Source organism: Galdieria sulphuraria (genome assembly GCF_000341285.1).
Source record: "Galdieria sulphuraria unplaced genomic scaffold scaf_44, whole genome shotgun sequence".
NCBI classification, from domain to species: domain Eukaryota; phylum Rhodophyta; class Bangiophyceae; order Galdieriales; family Galdieriaceae; genus Galdieria; species Galdieria sulphuraria.
Genome location: NW_005178431.1, coordinates 93,731 through 115,184, shown reverse-complemented (window position 1 = coordinate 115,184; position 21,454 = coordinate 93,731). Strand labels below are relative to the sequence as shown.

Here is a 21,454-nt window from a genome sequence, read left to right as displayed (position 1 = left end):
GTTGAATATTATTGGAAAAGGTCCAGTTTTTTTACAACAATGTTACAATTCAAGGCATTACAAGTTTTTCTATAATTGAATTTTCGTTTTGAAGTTTCATATGGTATTCTTGTGGAAAAATCTTCTTCGGAACCACTTTCTTTTGGTTATCTTTCGTTCTTTTCCGTTGGTTTCTGATTCCTTTGATAACGTACTCTTCTTGGGAGGAAGGAAGTTGATCTCTGTGCATTTCGGTTCTTCCAATTCATAGCTGTTGCTCAATAGAGGCGATTTTGTATCTTCTTTCAAGTTGTTCTTCTCTGTTTGAACCATACAAAGTTGCAATTTATCAGCAAGGCTTTTTTGCAATTGAATAAATTTTTTTTCCATTTCTTTCTCTTTAAGAACCAATAGTCTCTCCCTATATGCTAATTGTTGCTGACGAATACTTGTATTGTTGTCGTGATGGCTGAGTTTATTTGGATTCCACGGCCTGCGTCCTTCCTGTGCTGCCTGAAACACAATCAATGAAAGGTATATACCACCCAACAAGAGAGGTATCTTTACTACATATTCATAACAAAAAGAATGGGAAAGTTGGAATAACCATAAATAGGTAGCTACTATGAACAACAAAAGAGTCACGTGCGAAGGAAGAATAAAAGTGGGCACCATTTGAAACTCAACGGCAACAAGTAAATGGGACTAATTATTTTTCATCCAATGGAAACATGCTATTCTATTACTTTTCTTTGTATATGGAGTATATGCATATTGTAGTACATAATTTGTATAAGGAGTATATGAAAATAGGAGATATGCAATGATGTATTGCATAGAATAGTGATACAAATATCATATATATATATATATATATATACACACATATATATATATATATATATATATATATATATATATACACATATATATATATATATATATACATACATATATATATATATATGGAATTGTATAGCATAGTCGAATCATGTGATTCCTTTTTGGGACATTAGACATTTGTCTTTGTATTGGCGACGACGATGGCGGAAAAACTTACGAGAATAGCCATCGTAAGCGAAGACAAATGTAAACCCAAAAGATGCCAACAAGAGTGCAAAAAAAGTTGTCCTGTCAATCGTATGGGCAAACTTTGTATCGACGTTACTCCCAAATCAAAGGTTGCCTATATATCTGAAGAGTTGTGTATTGGTTGTGGTATATGTGTGAAAAAATGTCCTTTTGACGCTATTCAAATAATCAATCTACCAAAAAACTTGGAAAAAGACACGGTTCATCGTTATGGACCCAACTCTTTCAAACTTCATCGTCTTCCAACTCCAAGACCAGGACAAGTATTGGGTCTGGTAGGCACTAACGGCATCGGCAAAAGTACTGCACTAAAAATATTGTCAGCTAAACTGAAACCAAACCTGGGTCGTTGGGAAAATCCTCCCGATTGGCAAGAAATCCTTCAATATTTTCGAGGAAGTGAACTGCAAAACTATTTCGTTATGATTCTTGAAGACAACTTGAAGGCCATCATCAAACCCCAATATGTCGACCAAATCCCTCGTGCAGTTAGTGGCACTGTTGGAAACTTGTTAGAGAAGAAAAACGACCGCGGTGTAATGGATGAAATAGTGGAAGCGCTTGACTTGAAGTCTATTTTAGATCGAGACGTAAAGACTTTAAGTGGTGGTGAACTTCAACGTTTTGCACTTGGAGTTGTTATTGTACAAAAGTCAGATGTCTATATGGTGGATGAACCGAGCTCATTTCTTGATGTGAAACAAAGGCTGAAAGCAGCACAGGTAAGATTGTCCTTGAAAGTGATGATGGATGAAAAACTGATCTTTTTATGAAGACTATTCGTTCTCTTATTCATGTGGGAACAAAGACTTATGTTATTGTAGTTGAACACGATTTGGCCGTATTGGATTATTTATCGGACTTTATTTGTTGTTTGTATGGAGTGCCTGGCGCTTATGGTGTTGTCACTATGCCTTTTTCAGTAAGAGAAGGAATCAATGTATTTCTTGCTGGCTTTGTTCCTACGGAAAATCTACGTTTTAGAGAAACTGCTTTATCATTTAAAATATCGGAAACTGGAGATACCGAGTCTTTGGGAGATAATGCACCTCGTTTATATTCTTATCCAGCCATGACGAAGACTTTGGGTAACTTTGTATTGCATGTTATGGCAGGAAGTTTTACAGATTCAGAAATTGTGGTTATGTTGGGTGAAAATGGAACTGGAAAGACTACTTTTATTCGTATGTTGGCAGGATTATTGAAACCTGATTCTGAAGAAACTATTCCAGAATTACATGTTTCTTATAAACCTCAAAAGATTTCGCCATCATTTGAGGGAACTGTTCGTCAGTTACTTCACGGCAAAATAAGAGATTCTTTCAATCATCCTCAGTTCTCAACAGATGTATTGAAGCCTATGCAAATAGAGTCCATATTAGATCAAGAAGTGAAGAATCTTTCTGGTGGTGAACTTCAAAGGGTTGCAATAGTTCTTGCTTTAGGAAAACCTGCTGATATATATCTAATTGATGAGCCAAGTGCCTATTTGGACTCTGAACAACGTATTGTCACTGCCAAAGTGATTAAAAGGTTTATTTTACACTCCAAGAAGACTGCTTTTGTGGTAGAGCATGACTTTATTATGGCAACTTATTTAGCAGATCGAGTGCTCGTATATGAAGGCACTCCGGCTAGAGAATGTACTGCATGTGCTCCTCAAGCCTTGGTCCCTGGAATGAACAAATTCCTCAAGAACTTAGATATTACTTTTCGAAGAGACCCAACCAATTATCGTCCTAGAATCAACAAATTGGAATCGGTAAAAGATAAAGAGCAAAAGCAAAGTGGCAATTACTTCTTTGTGGACAATAAAGATTGATTATACAAATTCTTTGTGGATTGATTATTCTTGTTGGAAATTATTATTGCAAGACTCTCTATGGCTGCCTTGGAGAAACAGTGTACTCTCTCCGTGCACTATGATCGTTCAACACCCAATGAAGTAGGTGAACTTAAAAAGGATTTGGAGTCCAGTGACGTGGAGAAGAAAACAAAAGCTTTGAAGAGGGCTATTTTGTTGCAATTGAACGGTGAAACCCTTCCTGGAGTGCTTATGACAGTTATTCGGTTGGTCCCCTCCGGATTGTAATTTCTCAAGTTGCTCATCTTTTGAAAAGTTTTATTCTTCCGCACGAAGACAATCACTTGCGCAAGCTCTGTTTGGTGTACTTGGAAATAGTCGATAAGACTGGGCCCCAAGGCAAAATGCTTCCAGAGATGATTTTGGTTTGGTATGTGTGAAGACATTGTGTTTTATCTATATGAATTGTTTTCTATAGTAATATGATTAGAAACGAACTGACCCACCCCAACGAGTATTCAAGAGGTTGTGCCTTGCGCTTTATATGTAAAATGAAAGAAGCCGAAATACTGGAGCCGCTTGTGCCTACAGTTAGACAAAACTTGGAACATAGACACAGCTTTGTAAGAAGAAATGCAATATTGGCAGTTCATATGGTAAGTAAAACCAAAATGGTTCTAGAAATCTTATTTCATCTCATTCCTCTCAAAGATATTTCGAAACTTTGAATATTTGATACCCGATGCTCCTGAATTGGTTTATCAGTTTCTTCAAGGCGAAACCGATGTATCTTGTAGAAGGAACGCGTTTGAGATGCTTTGTCAATGTGACGAAGATAAGGCAGTGAAATATTTGGTACACTCGTTGGAAGTTGTTTCCTCATGGGGTGAGACACTTCAACTTTCTGCTCTCAAGTTGATAAGAACTATTTGTAAATCAAAACCGGAAGAAAAAGCCACATTTATCAAATTGATTTTTGAATTGCTTCAAAGTAGTTCTGCTTCGGTCGCTTTTGAAGCTGCAAATACCTTATTTTCATTATCTCAGTCAACAACAGCTGTTCGTGCAGCAGTGGAATGTTATTGTAGGCTATTATTATCTCAGAGCGATAATAATATACGGCTTATTTTGTTGGATCGTTTGGAAGAAATTCGTACGAATCATCTGTCTGTGATGCAAGAAGTATTATTTGATATGATGCGCATTTTGTCCTCTCCTAATTTGGAAATCCGAAAGAAAGTACTCAGCTTGGCTTCTGATTTGGTAACATCACGAAATGCACAGCCCATCATCAACTTGATAAGAAAAGAAATCCACGGACTTGCCACAGAAGTTGGAGATGACTTTGAAGTAACATTACAATATCGTCAATTATTGCTTCGTTTCATTCGAAATATTGCTATGAACTTTCCAGACTGTGTAGCTTTGGCGACAAGTGTTTTGGAAGAATTTGTTGATGATGAATTGGCTGTCGTTGCACCCGATGCCGTTATTGCTTTGAGAGAGGTGGCTGTGAAATATCCTCATCTTCAGTCATCAATCATAGAAAGACTTGGTTATATCGTAACTTCTGGATTGCACAACCCTAGAGTATTGCGTGGAATCTTTTGGATTCTTGCAGAATTCAGTTCAAATAGTGATCAAGTCAATAATTCTTTCCAAGCAGTTCTAACTGTAGTTAGTCCATTACCGCTTTCACCTCATGTGACTAAAAATACGGAAACGGAAGTTTTCAGTGATGTCCAAAGCGTGAGTTCGGATCATAGTTTTCATTCCGTATCTTCCAAAAAGCCAAAAGTATTGGCAGATGGGACTTATGCAACACAGACTGTTATTGAAGAATTGGCTACTGGAATAGAAAAGAGAGACTTGAATAAACAAGGTCCAGCTGTTCGAAGTTTGATACTTGGCGGTGACTACTTTCTTGGAGTTGCAGTTTGTTCTGCTATTACCAAATTGGCTCTGAAATCTCGTAATCTAGTGAATAAGCAGACGAGTCATAAAATGAATGCTAATGCTATGCTTCTCTGCAGTTCTTTGTTACGGTAAGTAGTTTTACCAAGAAGGAGGATAATAATACTGAAGTAGCATTAGTTTTGCACAGTCTTCAGAGGCTCCATCCAAAATGGACTCAGGTTCTGCTGAACGAATTATTTTATGTATACTTTCATTGACTGGAGATGTTCCTGGAGACCTTTTCTTAAGATCAAGCCATATAGCATTCGAAGAATACATTAGAGAAAGGCACAAGAAAGAAGACGAGAAACTTCGGGAACAAGCGGAAAAAGATCACTTGCAAGTAGATGAGCCCATCGAGTTTAGAATTTTGAGAACGCAACGACAGTTTGGAGGCCTTCTTGACTATTCTGAACACTCCTCTGCTTTGAAAGAGTGGGACTCTAACTTTGGTAAGTCAGACAGCACTTTGAAACGACGAACATTGACATCATGTAGTGGAAGAAGAAGATGAAAGTATCGAATTTGATCTCACCAAAGTGGTTCAATTAACTGGTAGAACTGATCCAGTTTATGCTGAGGCTCATGTGGCAGTTAAACAATATGACATCATATTAGATATCCTAGTGATGAACCAAACCACGGATACTTTACAAAATCTGACAGTAGAACTAGCAACAATGGGAGATTTAAGACTATGTGAACGACCACAAAGCCATAATATAGGACCATTGGATCAACGAAGTATTCGAACCAATATCAAAGTTTCTTCCACAGAAGCTGGAATTATATTTGGCACAATAGTTTATGATGTTGCAGGGAAAGCTTCTCCTTCGCGTAGTGTTATTCTAAGCGATATTCATATCGATGTCATGGATTATCTTCATCCCGGTGTAGTTTCAGATGCTGTTTTCCGTTCACTTTGGGCAGAGTTTGAATGGGAAAATAAGATTGCCATTCAAACCAATATTGTGGACCTTGGTGAATACTTGGACTTTGTGATTCGTTGTACCAACATGAAATGTCTTACACCACGTGGATTGGAGAATGAATCAGGATTTCTAGCAGCCAATTTATATGCGACATCGATATTTGGAGAAGATGCATTGTTGAATGTGAGTGCGGAAAAGACAGCACAAGGAAATATCGTTGGATTTATAAGAATTCGAAGCAAGATGCAAGGAGTGGCTTTAAGTCTCGGTGATAGAATAAGTAGCAGACAAAATACAGTGAAATGAGATAAAGATGAAATTTACGTTCTTGTGTCATAAGAATAATTCGGGAATATCTACAACGAAAGATGTTCGTCATCGACAAGACTATCAACCTTTTCTTCACCTAACCGCCATATGAAATGATAAATAAATGCGACAACAACAGTTTCCCAACTCCACCACCATTCAACATATTACACAAGACGCACAAGCTCGTTGTTTTTTCACTTCATCCTTTTCGGATTGAACAACTTGATGTGTTCTCATTCGAACAACGAAATGAATAGTGGAGACTTCTTGAGGTGAAATTCCATAATCTTAGGAGTGGCTTAGTCACTAGACATCGTCTTGTTGGCTGTTGTTCCTACCTTGAAGGGTCTTTTCTTCTTCCATATCTTTTCCAAAGTAAAACAAACGAATATCTGAGGGATACAATGGAGAAGGCAGTCTATTGTGTTCTAAAAATGAAAGAAAAGCTACAAGTCTTGAGTAAAAACAGGAGGACCCAAAAGTTGCTTGCCTTGTGGTCGGTCTTCAAGAACCCTTTCTTTCAACTGCAACACTGTAGTGTTTGGTGGGAAAGCAACACGAAAGTCGTTACCATCCAATAACAAAAACCTTATAGTACAAACTTCAAGTTGAGGGGTGCTGCACTCATTATCTGCTAGTTGAGTTGGTTCGTAACTTGTCTTCCAACCAGCAGGCTCGTTTGCCACGCAAGCCATGATATTTTGGTCAGTTACAATACAACTCCGTAAAACATGCTACCAAATACACACTGAACAATACTAATTCAAATATAAGAAACAAACAGTATCTTCAACACCCCCTCCCTCTCAAAGAAAGAACAAATGGCCACGTTCAGCTGTAATGAATAATTGTGTTGTTCTGGAATTGCTTCAACCGTCCTCTCCTCCTCCTCCTCTTCCTCGAGATTGTTTTCTACGTCGATTTCTATTTGAGGAGGAGGAATCTTATGAGGCCCATTCTTTAATGCTTCTTCCACAGAGTGAGCAAGTAATAAAAACTTTTCATAGAAAACTAGATTATATGGGATTCACTATAACATTTAAAAATGAAATATTCCTCTTCAACAATGGCCCAACTTTATAAAGCATTCAACATATATCAAACACAATGTCCGACAACAAATGAACAAACATAAGCTTTAAGAGGATGGAACAATACCACCCATCAACACATATTTCAGATTAACATATTCTGCTATGCCATATTTACTTCCTTCACGACCTATACCACTTTCCTTTACACCACCAAAGGGAACAGTAGCAGTACTAATCATGGGCTCATTCAAACCAACCATGCCACTTTCTAATGACTCTGCCATTCTCCATGCTCTCGCCAAATTGGATGTATACAAATAAGATGCCAAACCATAATTTGTATTATTGGCTCTCTTTAACACTTCCTCTTCAGAATCAAACTTGAATAGACCAATAACAGGACCAAAAGTTTCCTCACAAGACATCACCATAGAATCAATCATGTGGGTCATCACTGTGGGTTGATAAAACAGACCTCCAAGAGAATGTGGAGAGCCACCAACAAGTACCTTGGCTCCTTTAGATACGGCATCCTTTACATGTCTGTCCACTTTCTCAACAGCTTTTTCATTGATAAGAGGTCCCAAATTCACTCCAGCTTCCATACCATTACCAACTCGAAGAGTCTTTACTTTCTCTACAACTTTTTCCGCAAACTTATCATATATACTTGACTGAACATAAACTCTATTCGCACAAATACACGTCTGACCGTTGTTCCTAAATTTGCAAGCAATTAGACCGGAAACTGCTGCATCCAAATTGGCATCTTCCATAATAATAAACGGTGCTAAACCTCCAAGTTCAAGACTGACCTTTTTGACAGTCGAAGAACTTTGCATCATCAGCTTCTTTCCAACAGCTGTAGAACCAGTAAAACTAATCTTCCTTACAACAGGATTGGTAGTCAATTCTTCACCAATTGGCTGGGCATGAAAACCGGTTACAACATTTAATACTCCTGCTGGTACACCTGCACGAACAGCAAGTTCACATAAAGCAAGTGCAGACAATGGTGTCATTTCTGACGGTTTACAAACGACTGTGCAGCCTGCAGCTAGTGCTGGTGCTGCTTTACGTGTCAACATAGCACAACTAGTGGAATCAAGTTGAGCTGGATATCAGAAATATCAAAAAAAAAAACTTACGGGAAATTCCAAGGTGTGACCAAACCACAGACACCCACTGGCTGAGGAATCACCAGTGCTCTTGTTTGTGAACCTGCTGGGATAATATCACCATAGAGACGTTTGGCTTCTTCAGCAAAAAATTCCACAAAGGATGCACCATATTTGACTTCTCCTACTGCTTCTGGGAGAGGTTTGCCTTGTTCAGTAGTCATAATCTTCCCCAAGTCATCAGCATTTTGAATGATAAGGTCAAACCACTTTTTAAGTATTGTAGAGCGTTCTAAAGCGGTAAGTTTCTTCCAAGAGTCAAAAGCACTCTTTGCAGTCTCAATTGCCTGTTGTGTGGTAATCCTTCCTCCATCAGCAACTTTTGCAACTAATTCACCTGTTGCAGGATTGAAGACATCGAACCATCCTTGACCATCTTCTTTTGCAGCAGGTACAAACTTGCCACCAATAAAGCAACTAGTCTTGAGCAACTCGGGATCCTTCAAGTCAATTTTACAGGTACCTCCAGCACCATTAGCTACACCGTTACTACTTGCACTCATAGTTGAAACAAAGTTTCGTACGTCAACTGAAAACAATTTCTTCCTTATAGCCTGTTGCCCCAAAAAATAAACGCGACACTTGGAAATAAGCAGAAAAGAAAAGGCAGGAATAGGTTGGGAGTAGAAATTCATCGTTTTCAATTCACTCGCCGTGTTTAGCAATAAAGACAGCGCGAGTCTGTTTTTCATAAGAAATCACACAACGTTGTCGTTTACGAGAGCTGAGAGTATGTTCAGATAATAGTCTATTAGGCTTGATGTATTTTCTGGACGTTGAGTTTGCTCTCGAAAATTAGAAACGGGAGTTGTAGAAACTTACCCGTTTCAGTATGCACATAAAACAGGATGTAAGACTATTTCAACATGCATTCTGCGTCGGAGTGTACTGACAAGTTTCTCGTATCTTTTATTCGTGCCAAACAAGGTAAAATTTTTTTATTGCAACTTTTGTGGACGCGGAACAAGTTGACCAAGTTTCTAGAAACTTGGTGCCTCCCCTGTATGCTCAAGACTCCTCTTTCAAAACACCTTGGTTTTTTAACTCTGTTCTGAGTTGTATTATAAAGTCGTCATCTGCAGCTTCGTCGTCCCAGTCTTCTTCCCATTCTTGTTCTTCTACGGCTCCGTCTTCGTTCTGAAGCGTCCACTCTATTTTTGACTGCTTAGTAAAAACTCCAGTTACAAATACCAAAAATACCTTCGTCTTCAAACTCTTCGAATTCATCGTCGTCTTCTAACACTTCAAACTCGTTACTTGCCTCTGTTCTGCTGTTTTGTAAAGTTTCTTGGTGTATCCCCTTTGCCGGCATTTCACTAGTCATCTCTACAAACACACACACACACACACAATGTCAAGGCAATTCAATTTGTCAATTATATACCCAAAAGATAGTTGGAAATATTCATCTATACAGTAGAATACTACGACTGCCTTATATTTTACTTCCTTTATAGCAACTTGATGAAACTAGGTTTCTTTATATCGAATTTTTGCATTCAGGACTCTGAACTATAGAGGCATATGAGTCTGCTGGACTACCTGTTGTGATAGAGACGTGATAAGAACACGACTTGTCTGAATAATTTACAATCATGCAAAGAAAGTTGTTTGTAAGCAATAAATCATGTACAACGAATGTTACATCTTGAACATCCCATGTCCACATAGCAACAAGTGAAGAATCATCTTTGTGCAGTATTCCATTTCATTTTGAAAATATATACAGTTAGGTAGGCTTACGTTGACTAAAGATTTGTTATAACCACAATCTTTTATGGTTCTATGATAATGTCCCAATCAACTAAACAAAGCATTTTAAAGCAAAAAATCCAATAGGATGAATCATAGACTAATAGAGCCATAGCACTAAGCACAAACATTGCATTCCTCAAAAACAAAAAAAAAACACCGACTGCGGGATGCTCGTACACTCTCGAACCCGCGACCACCAGGTTAAAAGCCTGGCGCTCTAGCCAACTGAGCTAAATCGGCCAATTATACTTAGTCGAGCGCTTTTCTCTTTTTTAAAGCTCTCTTTGCAGTATCGTCTCCTTAAGAGGAGTAACACACTCTAAGCAAAAGATTTGAACAAAAGCTCCATATGAGGGCATCCATACACATTTAGTTGAAGCAGTATTGAGTATGGCTCTGTTTCCATTTATAATTAATTTTCTTTTCTTCTTGTGGATGTGTTGCTCTGCGACTGATCATATGAACACAAAGGAACGTTATTCATAGCATCACAATGGTAAGACAGTCAATTTTCTTAGACTATTTTTGTTCTTCAGTAAGACAGCTCTTTTCTATTATGTGTCTTGTCTGAAAAGAAATTTTCAAGTGCTTCTACCAAAGGAGAGGACCATTGGTTGGTACTTCTGAATCAAAATATTTTGCTATTTGCTTGATCATGTCGGATGATGCCGCAGCTTCGGAAAGTCTTCTTTCAGAACTTCAAAGCGCTTCAACTGAAGAAATTATCCAACGAGCTAGGTTACTAGAGTCGGAGGTAAAGGTAAGTGAGTGAGACCCTTTGGAGAGAGCTTGTGATATGTAGATGGGCAGGTGCTTCGAAGTGAGAATCAACGTTTACAACACGAACAAAGCACGTTGAAGGAAAGAATCAAAGAAAATCAAGACAAGATAAAGTTAAATAAACAGCTACCTTATTTAGTAGGAAATGTAGTTGAATTACTTGACCAAGAAAGGGCGGACGAAGAAGTAAGTTGGAAGCTGGTGTATAAGAAAGGGAAACTTTGATGAATAAATAGGACGAGGGACACAGCATGGACTTAGACTCACAACGTCGTGGGAAGGCAGCAGTTATAAAGACATCAACAAGACAAACCATCTATTTGCCTGTCATAGGTTTAGTTGAGCCTGAAAAACTAAAGGTTTGTATGTTGTCTCTTGAATGACTGGAAGAAGCTTACTTGTATACATTAGCCTGGAGATCTTGTCGGAGTGAACAAAGACAGTTATTTGATTCTGGAAACTTTACCTCCAGAGTATGATTCACGAGTGAAAGCTATGGAAGTGGATGAGAAACCGACCGAAGATTATAGTGAAGTTGGAGGCTTGGATAAACAAATTCAGGTTTGCTGTTGAAACTTTGAGTAAGATAAGACTGTTTATTATGTACAGGAACTAGTGGAAGCAGTTGTACTTCCGATGACACATAAGGAGCGCTTTGACAAGTTAGGAATTCGTCCTCCCAAAGGTAATGATTGTGTTTTTGAAGAGTACTCTTTTGTCTCAGTTTGGAATGTAGGAATTCTTATGTATGGTCCTCCTGGAGTTGGAAAGACCTTATTGGCAAGGGCTTGTGCAGCACAAACCAATGCAACTTTTTTGAAACTAGCGGGTCCGCAGCTAGTACAAATGTAAGAACTTTACCGAGGAAAGCAAGGACTTTGGATAAATTTTTTTCTTAGGTTTATAGGGGATGGCGCGAAGATGGTTCGTGATGCCTTTGCCCTAGCGAAGGAGAAAGCACCAACGATTATATTTATAGACGAGTTGGATGCCATAGGAACCAAACGATTTGATTCCGAACTTTCTGGTGATCGTGAAGTACAACGAACCATGTTGGAACTTTTGAATCAGTTGGATGGTTTTTCATCGGATGATAATATCAAAGTTATAGCTGCTACGAATCGAGTAGATATATTAGATCCAGCACTTATGCGTTCGGGTCGGATAGATAGGAAGATTGAGTTTCCCTTACCCGATGAAAGTTCTCGAGCTCGTATTCTTCAGATACATTCTCGAAAAATGAATGTCCATCCTGTAAGTTTTTGATGCCTTTTTGAAGTAATGTTTATGAATTTGTTTACTACAAGGATGTCAATTTTGAAGAATTGGCTCGTAGCACAGATGATTTCAATGGTGCTCAGTTGAAGGTATCGTGTTTCATATTTATTGTCTCTGTATTGAGTTTATATTTGTAGGCTGTTTGTGTGGAAGCTGGAATGGTTGCTTTGAGATCTGACAGAACCGAAATAGTTCACGAAGACTTTGTGGAAGGAATTGCTCAAGTTCAGGCGAAGAAGAAAGGAAATTTGAATTATTTTGCGTGAAATATTTTTCGTTAGAATAATAAAAAGTATTTTGGAAGATTCCTTTTGGATGATTGTCGTTGGAGAAGATGCAGCCTTTTTGGGGAAGACTTGTAAGACGCCATAGACGCTTGTTTAGTAGAGCTTGTTTTGTGGCTAACGTCTTCTTCCTCTTTGCTCTCTGTAGGTGACAAGTAGTCCGTTTTGTTGCCAGTTGCTTTCTTACTAACACAATTCTAGTCTATACACTTTCTTCCGGTAGTCTTTATTATCATCGATACCTTCAACGCAACAATATCACGAGTCATTTGGTGGTGACAAGTAGGTTGGTTTCTCTTGTGTCTTCAGGTTGGGGTTTAGAGCATATGGTTGATATTTCCAGTGCAGCTTTGAGTAAGTTGAAGAGGAATCATGTTTGAGGCCTTATTCTTTATTTAGATCTCGAGAGTGTCATTTCTATACAGAAGCTGTTGGAGTCTATCAATATGCATAGGAATTGGTCAGAAAGAGTCGTCATATCTCCCTTTATGGTATTAAAGAAACCAGACGTGGATAAAATGAAGTCACTCTTGTGCCCCACTGGTCGCAATTGTACTCTTCAGTTCAAGCCTTTGTTGGACGTTGAACAAGCAGCTGAAAGATTGATGTCTTTGTTTTCCAGTGGCTTCATACATCCGGTAAGTATAGATGTTGACAGTAACCATAGAAATAGTCACAAGTGATTTCTCCTTGAGATAGGAATTCGGAGGTCAAATAGGTTTCAACGCACGACACTGGATTCAAGAACTGATGGAAGGAGCTTCCGTGATTGAGAGTTCTTCGTTAAAACGTTGGTTGGATGATTTACATTTGTAAAAATATCTTTTGACCGAATACTATTAGATGCACATGCTCTAGCACTGAAATGTTTCTTGGAAGGAAAAGTTTGTTCCTCAGAATTGGATCAAGAAATCAATGCAAGTTATGTGTAACACATCTTTGTACAACTCTCAAAGATTATTATAGGAATTTCTTTATTTTGAAACGGAAATGTCTTTGATGGATTGGATAAGAAATGGCACTGCTGCCTTTTATCAAATTTGGAAATACTATCCATCGGTACTTGGTCTCAATGATGATAAGTAAGTTGATGTTATTTCATGGTTTGATTGAAAAGACAATTTGTTTTGGACTCAGTTTGGGTCCAAGTTTGATAGATATTTGTCGTAAACTTGGTTATCGTGGTATTCATTTGATTCCATTCGATCCTCCGATGCGAACGAGTATATATCGCAGCATCGATCAACGGATGTCCATATTGAACGATATCGTATTGCCAACTACACAAAGTGCTTGTAAACAATGGTGTTTAGAAAATGTGGATAAACTGTACGATAATGAATATCTGAGTATACGTATTCCACCATCTCTTATTATGAGTTCATCTTCATCAGATGGCTCTTGTTTGGAGGAGTTGATTCGTCTATTGGAAGAAAAAGAAGAGACCATTTTTTTGACGAGTTCAGAATTGCATCAAATATTGAGTGTTGGGTGGTCGATGGAAGTAAGTGGGACTTTGTTGAAATGGATCCACAACTCAACTATTTCATTCCTTTTTGGTTACAAATGGAAAACTGATTAGATATGGGATGGATATTTGGTATTGAGAAACTTTTTGGAAGAGACGGTTGCGGTCTCCATTCTCCACATCGATAGTTTCAATTCGGCTTTGAATGAACGACAGAAACCTATTCTGGATATGCTTTGTGGTCATCAAAACGTATCCCAACCACGAGTGAAGCTGATTGAAATGAATACAACGAATCAACAAGTCAAGTTCGGTTTAGGAAAAGAAATGTGGAGGAACACTACTATTTATGATTGTCACGACAAGTTACAACTGCAAAGTGGGAAATCCTATTTATTAGTTCCTATGTACACATTGAACTAGTTGAAAATAACTGAAATATATAAACCGCAATTCAATTGATCGAGCAATATTGTCCTATATGAATAGTTGATATCACGTGAAAACTTATCAAACAAGCAAGTGATCCTTAAGTTTTCAAGAGATATGTCAACTCTATTCCAGGCAGCTTTGTGCTAGAAAATCATAAAATAAAACTATTGCCAATATAATATTCTCAACTAATTTTATACAACCCATTTGGAACCAACATAATTGACAAAGTGATAGACTTGTATGATATATCTCACCACATCATATACAGAATATATGGAATTGACTCGTTCACAAAATATTAAAGAATAAATGGTTAGAACGGTTTACAAAACGCCAACTGAAAACATTTTCATACAAAAGCCATCTGGGACTATTATTATCCGTCTCACGCAGCAAGCGAAACAACTGCTACAGACATATCATCTCAAATATTGATAGGCCAAAAAGTCTATCGTCTGGAAATTGGGTTGATTAAACAGCTTTTCCTTTTCCCTATTCCTGAATCCCACAACTTGCACTTGTCGAACATGTGTGTCCTTTCCACTCTGATGGTTTGCCAAAATCACTATTTGCAAAAGCGCGACTCTAAAGAAAGAAACCAGCTTTGAGGACGAGTCCTGCGACAAATCTTCTTCACATAATGGTATGCGTACCCAGCCTTGTGGTTCGCTGAGTTCTTTTTGTAAAATATCTTCCAAATCACGGAAGTAGTTTCCCGCACGAATGGCTATCTTCTGTGGAGTATAAGACTCATCATAACGATAGTCGAGAAATAATCTAACTTCAGATACTCTTTTTCCTGGAGTTGAATTGGATGTTAATGACGTGTGGAAGGGTCGAATCACTTTGCCAAAAGGTATCCACTCTTCCATCTCTTAGTTTTTCAACTCCATTCCCAATCTTTGCCGATGAAACAGACCAGATAGCTTCTTTCGAAAGATCATCCAGTCCTGAATCGATAGGAAGGTATATGTTGTCTTCTTGAAAAGGCGCAACCCAGTCAGCAAACTCAGGATCCTCTTTCAACCAATCCTTTACGCCCTGAGCCATTTTAACCAAAGCTGATATTCATTTCTGTTTTCTTCCCCAAAAAAAATGCTTTGTTTTCAGATTTGGCGCCAAATTCTTTTAATGTTCCAAATCTTGCCTCGATGAGCGCCACTTGAAATTTTTCTAGATGAGTAAAAGGAAAAGTAGCAACGCCTTTGCCGAAGAAGAAATAGTTATGCGCTTTTTGGAAAAGGTAAGTATGAATACTCTGAGAAGAAAAACTTTATCACTGAGAAAAAACAAACAGCAAAATCGCCCTTTCAGCGTTCAAAACATTGTCGACGCACTTCAAAAAGACGGTATCAAGAAGGCGCTGTGCGAGAAAATTCTATCCAGCTTAGTGGAAAAAGAAGTTGTGTCTGTGAAAGAGTATGGAAAAGCAAAAATATACTTATTTAGACAGGATACTATTGAGATACCCGAACAGAAAGAAGTTGAGGAGATGGATGAAGAACTGAGATTGAAAGAAGAAGAATACGCGAGTATTACCACAGAAATATCTGAGCTAGAGAAGGAAGTGAATTACCTAAGTTCGCAGATGACAGTAGAGGAAGCCAGAAACAAGAGAGATGAGCTAGAGTCAACTTTGCAGCAAATGAATGAGAAGCTTCAAGTTTTATCAGCAGGTATACAGCAAATAGACCCAGAAGAAAGGAAGAAGCTTCAACAGAATCTATTGTACAATGTGTCCAATTGGAAGCAAAGAAAACGGATGGCCAAGGATATATTGGATGCTATTTCAGAGAACGCCAACTTGAAATACAAAGAACTTTGTGAACAAATTGGCGTTGAAACAGATGAAACTGTGGTACGAGGTGCCCTTATCTTATTCAACTTAAATTGCTGAGCAAGTTATCTTACTCTTAGGGACTGGACATGGAAAACATTCTTAGCAAGATAGGACTAAACAAGAGTCAAGTGAACCGAAATGTGAAAGCTATTCGTTGATGAACTCTTCATAAAGCATTGTTCCCGAAGCAGGAATTCGGATTGAAAGAACGAGAATTTTCTTTGTCGATCAAATGTAGTTTACATCCTCGCTTGTTGTTGGATTGATGAAAGTTGTTTATCAAGAAAAAAAAATTGAATTTACAAAGAATTAAGGATAGCAGTTGTGGGAAACATCAAGCTTAGGACATAAATTAGCTGCACATGATGATAACGATGTCTTGAATGAAGTAGATATCACAAAACTTGAGTTACAGCCACTCTCAAGAATAATACTCTCATTATATTGTCCTAATGAGTTTAATATTGTACAGATGTCCTTTGAGAAAAATGTTAACACTCCATTCAAACATAATTAGGACACTAATATTTGAAAGGATACTTGTTGCCATGAACATGCATCTAGGAATTGAACAGTACCTGGTCCGTTAAAAAAATCTAAAGTCCTTGAAAGTAGAAAACCCCGTCAAGGAGTCTTTTCTATCATTCAGTCATTGTCGAGTCATGCGAAATCCTTAAGTTCTTCAGAAATGTAGAAGAAAAAAGCTTGCAATGATCTTTCGTGTCTGTAGAAAAACCAATTGAAGTCTACTGGAAATAGAGTTTCTATTGGAAAAGAGCCGAGTATATTTATATAAGGCTGTCACGACATAATCATCGATCATACGCCACTCATACATTGTATTATTTTTATTGTTACCATTCATTTGTATTTGTCTGTCTTTGAGACTAGAATGGCTCTTAGTTGATATGTCTTTTCGCCGTATATCGTTAGGAACCTGGAAGTTTGCTAAATTTGTTGGTCGCGGCGTAAGAGCTTCACTTGCAGTAGTTGGTTTGGCAACGGCAGGTTCTATTTATGTTGCACATTCTTTGTATCGGAATCTTCAAAATCGAGTTCCACAAGAGTTAGGTACTGGTGTCCTTGATCTCGATTTATCCAGTATAGTTGTAGTTGAAAAGGAACCATCTACTGGAGAGGCCCTATTTCAGGCCTTACAAAGTGGAGGCAAAACGAAACCAAAGGTATGTACAACTGATATTTGCTTATTACTTAATTGTAGCTGTGTAGATTTCTCTTCGAAGATTAGTTGCTTCCATCGATAAAGCAGCCAGTGATCCCAGAATAACTGCACTGATTGCACACGGCGATGATTTTTCGAGCTCTTTCCTGGGTTTAGCAGTTGTGAAAGATATTAGAGATGCCATTGTTCGCTTTCGGAAGAAAACCAACGATGCGAAACCGACCATTTTCTATACTGACACGTTTGGTGAATTGATGGGAAACGCAACTAGTTTATATTACCTTGCCTCTGCTTGTGAAGATGTTCGTATGCAACCTTCAGGCAGTTTGGGATGGGTTGGTTTAAGCACGGACGTTGTCTTTATTAGAAAATTGTTGGATCAACTTGGCATTGTTCCAAAAGTTTTGGCTCGTTATGAATATAAGAATGCTCCCAATACGTTTACTGAGACAGAACTGACTGTTCATCAACGTGAGCAACTGCAAGTTCTTATGTCTTGCCTTGGAAATAAGATTGCAGAAGATGTTGCAGAGAGCAGAAATTTATCTATTGAAGGAATATTGGCTTTGATGAATGAAGCTCCTTTCACAGCGAGAGAATCTCTTCATTTACGACTCATAGAAGGACTATCCTATCGTCATGATTTGATGAACCTGATTAAAGATAAAGTCGAAGCGAGAAGGACGATTCGAGCAACTGCAAGGACAATCGCTGTAGATGAATGTTTATCTGCAGTCGAACAATTGCAACGACAACATGCCAAGTTTTCTACTACATCGCCAAGTACCTTAGAAGCAGCTAGTTCGTTTGTAGAATCTTGCTTAAGGTATGTCCACGGAAGCTACTATCGCCATTATTTGTAACATATATCTTTAGGCTATTGGACTTGTTTCCTTGGGAAATGAATCCAGATAATTCTTCTACTTTCCATTACAAAGAATGGATTGAGCAGCAAAGATTATTGGAAAACCTTAAATCTTGTTTGCAACAAGTATCTCATATGAGTGAAGAAGAAATAAAAGAGAAACGACAAAGGGATCCTTGGTTGGATAAATATTTGAGATATGCAGAGACGGTAATCAATAACGCATCTACGTTGCCTTTTATTGATTTATCGAATGCTTCCAAAAAGGCTGAGAGTAAGTATTGGGATATCTATTGGGTTGTATTATTGACCAACAAAAACATATTTAGTAGCTGGCAATGAATCGAGTTCCGATAAAACTTCGTCACAGATGACCGACAATAAGCTAAAAAGGGTTCGTTTACTAGATTATGCGTTTGAAATGAAGATGGAAGAGTCGATTGCTTCAGCCAAGGAACAAATAGAAAGAATAAGAAAGAAAGAGTTATCATCGAAAGGAACAGCTCAACAAGAGTCTCAAATGATCTCTTCATCATCCATTGCTATAGTACACCTAGTAGGAAGTATAATGAGAGATGATTCTAGTGGTGGTTCGAAACGACTGTGTTCTGTTTTGGAAAGGGCAGTGAGAGATAATTCAATCGGTGCCATAGTTCTCCGAATCTCATCGCCTGGTGGTTCCTATGTTGCCTCTGACACTATTCATCACGCCGTTGAAACTGCAACCAAAGTAAAACCAGTAATTGCCTCTTTCGGTGATGTTGTTGCTAGTGGTGGATACTTTTCAGCTGCTCCTTGTACTTGTATTGTAGCTCAACCTACCACTATTACTGGGTCGATTGGTGCATTTACCTTACGTTTTATTTTCAAGGAGGCTGCAGAAAAGTTGGGTGTTTCCATTCAGTCACCATCTTTTGGAAAACATGCTTCTGCATTTGCGGCATCATCCTTGCTGGAAGACTGGGATGAAGAAATGCAAGATCGAGCCAATCGCTTTTTGGATTTGTGTTATGAAGATTTCGTAGAAAAGGTGAGTCTTGGTCGCAAGTTAGATTTAGAGCATGTGAAGAAGATTAGTCGTGGAAGGATATGGAGTGGAGTGGATGCTTTGAATATCGGATTGGTGGATAAGTTTGGAGGTCTTTTTGAAGCAATGCAAGAGGCTCAACGCTTAGGTAACCTTGCAAAAGATGAAACACCGTTGATCAAAGAGTTGGGTATGAAACCAAAACTATCGGAACAAATTGCACAATATTTTGGATGGATGCCACCGGAAAATGAATTCCCGATGAGACAAACATCTCAATGTTGGTTTGTTCCCAATTGGATATGGTTTCATTGGAGTTATTCTATAGCGCATCAAATAGTTCCCTTAGTAGCTGGATGGGAAGTAGCATTTGAATATTGGATGATACAACAGACACATTCTTTGGTTGACCAAAGAGGTTTTCCCTATGGTGGTATTCTTTTATGTTCACCTATACTGTTGCCGTTTATGTATCCTTACGTAGTAGAAAATGGATGGGATGCTCAACTGTCTACTCCAATGTCTGAAAATATTTCCAATCAAAAAATATAGCTTTTATTCTCTTTTGTTCATCTCATGTTGGACAAAGTATCAAGCTTATTAGTCAAATGAAACTAAAATAGAAACCAACTATCTTCACATTCCTTTATAGATTACCTTTGGGTGTTTTCCAAACAATATACAACACAGTTTGTACCAACTCTATAGCAGCACCGAGAAAATCCAATGCGATTAATGCTTGAATAGAAGAATATCTCAATGACACTTTGGAAAACTGCATCGCTTGTACAAGTGAATGAATATCCAACCCTGCTGCCGATACATATACCATAGCAATGATACCAAACATAACAGCAAAAGTAACGGCAACAATTTTCGAAAAGGATTCCTTGGAAAACCAACCCAATACTAAGAAAGACTCTACTAGCAATGACACAATTGTTCCCAATGCATTGGCCACTATGCCAACAATACTATTAGATATTGGCTCAGGACTATATGAAAGTCCATGATGATGATTTTCAAAAGCACCAGGAATCCGAGTACCGTTTAATTTCAGTGGATTTTCTAAAGAAACAAAGGGTGCTCGAACAGAAAAAGAAACTGCTGCCAAAAAATAACTCAATACAGCCAATATCCAATAGATAAGTACACGCTTTGACCATGATCGAAGTCGTACTTGTCCTCGCTTAAGCCATACAAAAACATATACCAAAATAGCATCGGTCAAACTAATGACAACGCCTAACAAGTCTGATATCAACATCCCAATTATGTATGCACTCACATTATGATATTTGTTGATAAACTCTTTGGTTGTAAAGCCATCTAAAGCAGTACTCGTCATGTACAATGCCATCGATACGACAAAAAAGATAAATAGTAAGAAACCTATGAAACCATAGTCTTGTACCATAAGAGCATAGAATAGAAAAGTACTCGTAAATTGTAAATATAAAGAAGAAATTAAAGCAATAGCAGAATTTCTAGTGGGCATAGGAGTTTGAAATACTTTGCTATTGGTAGGCAGGCTTCGATTACTCAGAGTGTTATAATCTGCAGTTCTTGCTGCATGAACAGTCTGCGATGCAATGCCAATCAAACAAGCCAACCAAGCTGCAGCGATTACCCATACATCACTCTTTAAAGTGTATTCAGTGATAGGCGAACGAGAAGATGAATCAAGAGAAACAACCCGTTTCATTCCTCTAGGAGCTGGTGGACTCGTTACTTCTATCAACAAGTAACAACTTTCTAAAATGCTATTCGTAGTGAATTCAGATTCTGTTGGTTGCCATCCTTGAGTCAAAGCTTCTTGTAATGCTCCTTCTTCTGCAAAGTCTACAACCAATTTGTATATATGGGTTCCTAATGGGACATCCAATATCACACCCCAAACACCAGAGATAGGTTCCTTTTCTAAAGGAATAGTATGCCAATCTGTCCAGTCTCCAGCCATTGCCACTGCTATAGCAGGACCTTCAAAGAAAAAGAGACAAGGAACTCTATTGGTCTTTAAAGCCTAGTGCTTGTTACAAAAGGCTTTTCATGAACATGTAAAAAGATGCCTTACTTCCTTGTATGCGTTCAATCCCATTTTCTTTGGACTGAGTTGTCGTCCTCCATAGTTTCTTTTTTCCAACCTTTGAACACTATATAAAAGTTCCGATTGTAACGGTATATCCTCCTCGTTTCTTATAGTGGAGGAACTTGTGGTCGTTGTACTCATTTTGAATGCCAGAAAGAAAAAT

The 21,454-nt window shown here is 38.1% G+C and overlaps 12 protein-coding genes and 1 non-coding gene across 13 annotated transcripts; 6 read left to right on the top strand and 7 right to left on the bottom strand.

Moving 5' to 3' along the window:
* Window positions 1–3: 3 nt before the first annotated feature.
* On the bottom strand, window positions 4–704 carry Gasu_47470 (uncharacterized protein). The gene has a single exon (XM_005704224.1). The coding sequence runs from the start codon at window positions 652–654 to the stop codon at window positions 97–99; it is 558 nt and encodes a 185-aa protein (XP_005704281.1). The 5' UTR covers window positions 655–704; the 3' UTR covers window positions 4–96.
* A 260-nt stretch (window positions 705–964) lies between these two features.
* Window positions 965–2,919, top strand: Gasu_47460 (ABC transporter, sub-family E, substrate-binding protein). The gene is made up of 2 exons (XM_005704223.1): window positions 965–1,793; window positions 1,847–2,919. Exons 1-2 carry the CDS (start codon window positions 1,023–1,025, stop codon window positions 2,891–2,893), a joined length of 1,818 nt encoding a protein of 605 aa, XP_005704280.1. The 5' UTR covers window positions 965–1,022; the 3' UTR covers window positions 2,894–2,919.
* Window positions 2,920–2,924: 5 nt separating this feature from the next.
* Gasu_47450 (coatomer protein complex, subunit beta) lies at window positions 2,925–6,090 on the top strand. The gene is made up of 6 exons (XM_005704222.1): window positions 2,925–3,141; window positions 3,192–3,305; window positions 3,354–3,531; window positions 3,587–4,920; window positions 4,970–5,283; window positions 5,330–6,090. The coding sequence occupies exons 1-6, from the start codon at window positions 2,954–2,956 to the stop codon at window positions 6,067–6,069; spliced, it is 2,868 nt and encodes a 955-aa protein (XP_005704279.1). The 5' UTR covers window positions 2,925–2,953; the 3' UTR covers window positions 6,070–6,090.
* Window positions 6,091–6,093: 3 nt separating this feature from the next.
* On the bottom strand, window positions 6,094–6,954 carry Gasu_47440 (uncharacterized protein). The gene is made up of 3 exons (XM_005704221.1): window positions 6,566–6,954; window positions 6,414–6,521; window positions 6,094–6,362 (listed from the first exon to the last, which is right to left on the bottom strand). The coding sequence occupies exons 1-3, from the start codon at window positions 6,768–6,770 to the stop codon at window positions 6,232–6,234; spliced, it is 444 nt and encodes a 147-aa protein (XP_005704278.1). The 5' UTR covers window positions 6,771–6,954; the 3' UTR covers window positions 6,094–6,231.
* Window positions 6,955–7,113: 159 nt separating this feature from the next.
* On the bottom strand, window positions 7,114–9,084 carry Gasu_47430 (succinate-semialdehyde dehydrogenase). The gene is made up of 2 exons (XM_005704220.1): window positions 8,258–9,084; window positions 7,114–8,204 (listed from the first exon to the last, which is right to left on the bottom strand). Exons 1-2 carry the CDS (start codon window positions 8,977–8,979, stop codon window positions 7,214–7,216), a joined length of 1,713 nt encoding a protein of 570 aa, XP_005704277.1. The 5' UTR covers window positions 8,980–9,084; the 3' UTR covers window positions 7,114–7,213.
* A 39-nt stretch (window positions 9,085–9,123) lies between these two features.
* On the bottom strand, window positions 9,124–9,674 carry Gasu_47420 (uncharacterized protein). Its single transcript, XM_005704219.1, has 2 exons — window positions 9,488–9,674; window positions 9,124–9,438 (listed from the first exon to the last, which is right to left on the bottom strand). Exons 1-2 carry the CDS (start codon window positions 9,609–9,611, stop codon window positions 9,296–9,298), a joined length of 267 nt encoding a protein of 88 aa, XP_005704276.1. The 5' UTR covers window positions 9,612–9,674; the 3' UTR covers window positions 9,124–9,295.
* Window positions 9,675–10,203: 529 nt separating this feature from the next.
* On the bottom strand, window positions 10,204–10,282 carry Gasu_nc0082. Its single transcript has one exon. It is a non-coding gene; the product is annotated as a tRNA-Lys (tRNA).
* Window positions 10,283–10,654: 372 nt separating this feature from the next.
* On the top strand, window positions 10,655–12,405 carry Gasu_47410 (AAA-type ATPase). Its single transcript, XM_005704218.1, has 9 exons — window positions 10,655–10,802; window positions 10,853–11,008; window positions 11,059–11,181; window positions 11,234–11,383; window positions 11,432–11,507; window positions 11,559–11,670; window positions 11,722–12,076; window positions 12,130–12,189; window positions 12,238–12,405. The coding sequence occupies exons 1-9, from the start codon at window positions 10,698–10,700 to the stop codon at window positions 12,364–12,366; spliced, it is 1,266 nt and encodes a 421-aa protein (XP_005704275.1). The 5' UTR covers window positions 10,655–10,697; the 3' UTR covers window positions 12,367–12,405.
* A 9-nt stretch (window positions 12,406–12,414) lies between these two features.
* Gasu_47400 (uncharacterized protein) lies at window positions 12,415–14,319 on the top strand. Its single transcript, XM_005704217.1, has 8 exons — window positions 12,415–12,528; window positions 12,586–12,738; window positions 12,784–13,022; window positions 13,084–13,174; window positions 13,228–13,310; window positions 13,351–13,466; window positions 13,522–13,888; window positions 13,967–14,319. The coding sequence occupies exons 1-8, from the start codon at window positions 12,435–12,437 to the stop codon at window positions 14,273–14,275; spliced, it is 1,452 nt and encodes a 483-aa protein (XP_005704274.1). The 5' UTR covers window positions 12,415–12,434; the 3' UTR covers window positions 14,276–14,319.
* A 44-nt stretch (window positions 14,320–14,363) lies between these two features.
* Gasu_47390 (anaphase-promoting complex subunit 1) lies at window positions 14,364–15,194 on the bottom strand. Its single transcript, XM_005704216.1, has one exon. It carries the CDS (start codon window positions 15,157–15,159, stop codon window positions 14,707–14,709), a length of 453 nt encoding a protein of 150 aa, XP_005704273.1. The 5' UTR covers window positions 15,160–15,194; the 3' UTR covers window positions 14,364–14,706.
* A 210-nt stretch (window positions 15,195–15,404) lies between these two features.
* Window positions 15,405–16,530, top strand: Gasu_47380 (uncharacterized protein). The gene is made up of 3 exons (XM_005704215.1): window positions 15,405–15,530; window positions 15,585–16,145; window positions 16,205–16,530. The coding sequence occupies exons 1-3, from the start codon at window positions 15,465–15,467 to the stop codon at window positions 16,283–16,285; spliced, it is 708 nt and encodes a 235-aa protein (XP_005704272.1). The 5' UTR covers window positions 15,405–15,464; the 3' UTR covers window positions 16,286–16,530.
* Window positions 16,531–16,944: 414 nt separating this feature from the next.
* Window positions 16,945–19,799, top strand: Gasu_47370 (protease IV). The gene is made up of 4 exons (XM_005704214.1): window positions 16,945–17,311; window positions 17,358–18,136; window positions 18,187–18,449; window positions 18,505–19,799. The coding sequence occupies exons 1-4, from the start codon at window positions 17,036–17,038 to the stop codon at window positions 19,752–19,754; spliced, it is 2,568 nt and encodes an 855-aa protein (XP_005704271.1). The 5' UTR covers window positions 16,945–17,035; the 3' UTR covers window positions 19,755–19,799.
* A 4-nt stretch (window positions 19,800–19,803) lies between these two features.
* On the bottom strand, window positions 19,804–21,454 carry Gasu_47360 (uncharacterized protein). The gene is made up of 2 exons (XM_005704213.1): window positions 21,277–21,454; window positions 19,804–21,225 (listed from the first exon to the last, which is right to left on the bottom strand). Exons 1-2 carry the CDS (start codon window positions 21,430–21,432, stop codon window positions 19,849–19,851), a joined length of 1,533 nt encoding a protein of 510 aa, XP_005704270.1. The 5' UTR covers window positions 21,433–21,454; the 3' UTR covers window positions 19,804–19,848.

Coding starts and splice junctions, on each gene's coding strand:
- Gasu_47450 (XM_005704222.1), top strand. CDS start 2,954: ATGGCTGCCTTGGAGAAACAGTGTACTCTCTCCGTGCACTATGATCGT. Junction 3,532..3,586: donor CAATATTGGCAGTTCATATG/GTAAGTAAAACC, acceptor TTCCTCTCAAAG/ATATTTCGAAACTTTGAATA. Junction 4,921..4,969: donor CTCTGCAGTTCTTTGTTACG/GTAAGTAGTTTT, acceptor AAGTAGCATTAG/TTTTGCACAGTCTTCAGAGG.
- Gasu_47420 (XM_005704219.1), bottom strand. CDS start 9,611: ATGACTAGTGAAATGCCGGCAAAGGGGATACACCAAGAAACTTTACAA. Junction 9,439..9,487: donor CGAAGAGTTTGAAGACGAAG/GTATTTTTGGTA, acceptor AGTCAAAAATAG/AGTGGACGCTTCAGAACGAA.
- Gasu_47440 (XM_005704221.1), bottom strand. CDS start 6,770: ATGGCTTGCGTGGCAAACGAGCCTGCTGGTTGGAAGACAAGTTACGAA. Junction 6,522..6,565: donor TCTTGAAGACCGACCACAAG/GCAAGCAACTTT, acceptor CAAGACTTGTAG/CTTTTCTTTCATTTTTAGAA. Junction 6,363..6,413: donor AGAAGAAAAGACCCTTCAAG/GTAGGAACAACA, acceptor GCCACTCCTAAG/ATTATGGAATTTCACCTCAA.
- Gasu_47360 (XM_005704213.1), bottom strand. CDS start 21,432: ATGAGTACAACGACCACAAGTTCCTCCACTATAAGAAACGAGGAGGAT. Junction 21,226..21,276: donor GATTGAACGCATACAAGGAA/GTAAGGCATCTT, acceptor AACAAGCACTAG/GCTTTAAAGACCAATAGAGT.
- Gasu_47430 (XM_005704220.1), bottom strand. CDS start 8,979: ATGAAAAACAGACTCGCGCTGTCTTTATTGCTAAACACGGCGAGTGAA. Junction 8,205..8,257: donor GTCACACCTTGGAATTTCCC/GTAAGTTTTTTT, acceptor TGATTCCACTAG/TTGTGCTATGTTGACACGTA.
- Gasu_47370 (XM_005704214.1), top strand. CDS start 17,036: ATGTCTTTTCGCCGTATATCGTTAGGAACCTGGAAGTTTGCTAAATTT. Junction 17,312..17,357: donor GAGGCAAAACGAAACCAAAG/GTATGTACAACT, acceptor GTAGCTGTGTAG/ATTTCTCTTCGAAGATTAGT. Junction 18,450..18,504: donor TGCTTCCAAAAAGGCTGAGA/GTAAGTATTGGG, acceptor AAACATATTTAG/TAGCTGGCAATGAATCGAGT.
- Gasu_47410 (XM_005704218.1), top strand. CDS start 10,698: ATGTCGGATGATGCCGCAGCTTCGGAAAGTCTTCTTTCAGAACTTCAA. Junction 11,009..11,058: donor AAGAAAGGGCGGACGAAGAA/GTAAGTTGGAAG, acceptor ATGAATAAATAG/GACGAGGGACACAGCATGGA. Junction 11,671..11,721: donor GGTCCGCAGCTAGTACAAAT/GTAAGAACTTTA, acceptor TTTTTTTCTTAG/GTTTATAGGGGATGGCGCGA.
- Gasu_47470 (XM_005704224.1), bottom strand. CDS start 654: ATGGTGCCCACTTTTATTCTTCCTTCGCACGTGACTCTTTTGTTGTTC.
- Gasu_47400 (XM_005704217.1), top strand. CDS start 12,435: ATGCAGCCTTTTTGGGGAAGACTTGTAAGACGCCATAGACGCTTGTTT. Junction 13,175..13,227: donor TGAGAGTTCTTCGTTAAAAC/GTTGGTTGGATG, acceptor GAATACTATTAG/ATGCACATGCTCTAGCACTG. Junction 13,467..13,521: donor CTTGGTCTCAATGATGATAA/GTAAGTTGATGT, acceptor TTTTGGACTCAG/TTTGGGTCCAAGTTTGATAG.
- Gasu_47460 (XM_005704223.1), top strand. CDS start 1,023: ATGGCGGAAAAACTTACGAGAATAGCCATCGTAAGCGAAGACAAATGT. Junction 1,794..1,846: donor AAAGGCTGAAAGCAGCACAG/GTAAGATTGTCC, acceptor CTTTTTATGAAG/ACTATTCGTTCTCTTATTCA.
- Gasu_47390 (XM_005704216.1), bottom strand. CDS start 15,159: ATGGAAGAGTGGATACCTTTTGGCAAAGTGATTCGACCCTTCCACACG.
- Gasu_47380 (XM_005704215.1), top strand. CDS start 15,465: ATGAGTAAAAGGAAAAGTAGCAACGCCTTTGCCGAAGAAGAAATAGTT. Junction 15,531..15,584: donor TTATGCGCTTTTTGGAAAAG/GTAAGTATGAAT, acceptor AAAAACAAACAG/CAAAATCGCCCTTTCAGCGT. Junction 16,146..16,204: donor TTGAAACAGATGAAACTGTG/GTACGAGGTGCC, acceptor TCTTACTCTTAG/GGACTGGACATGGAAAACAT.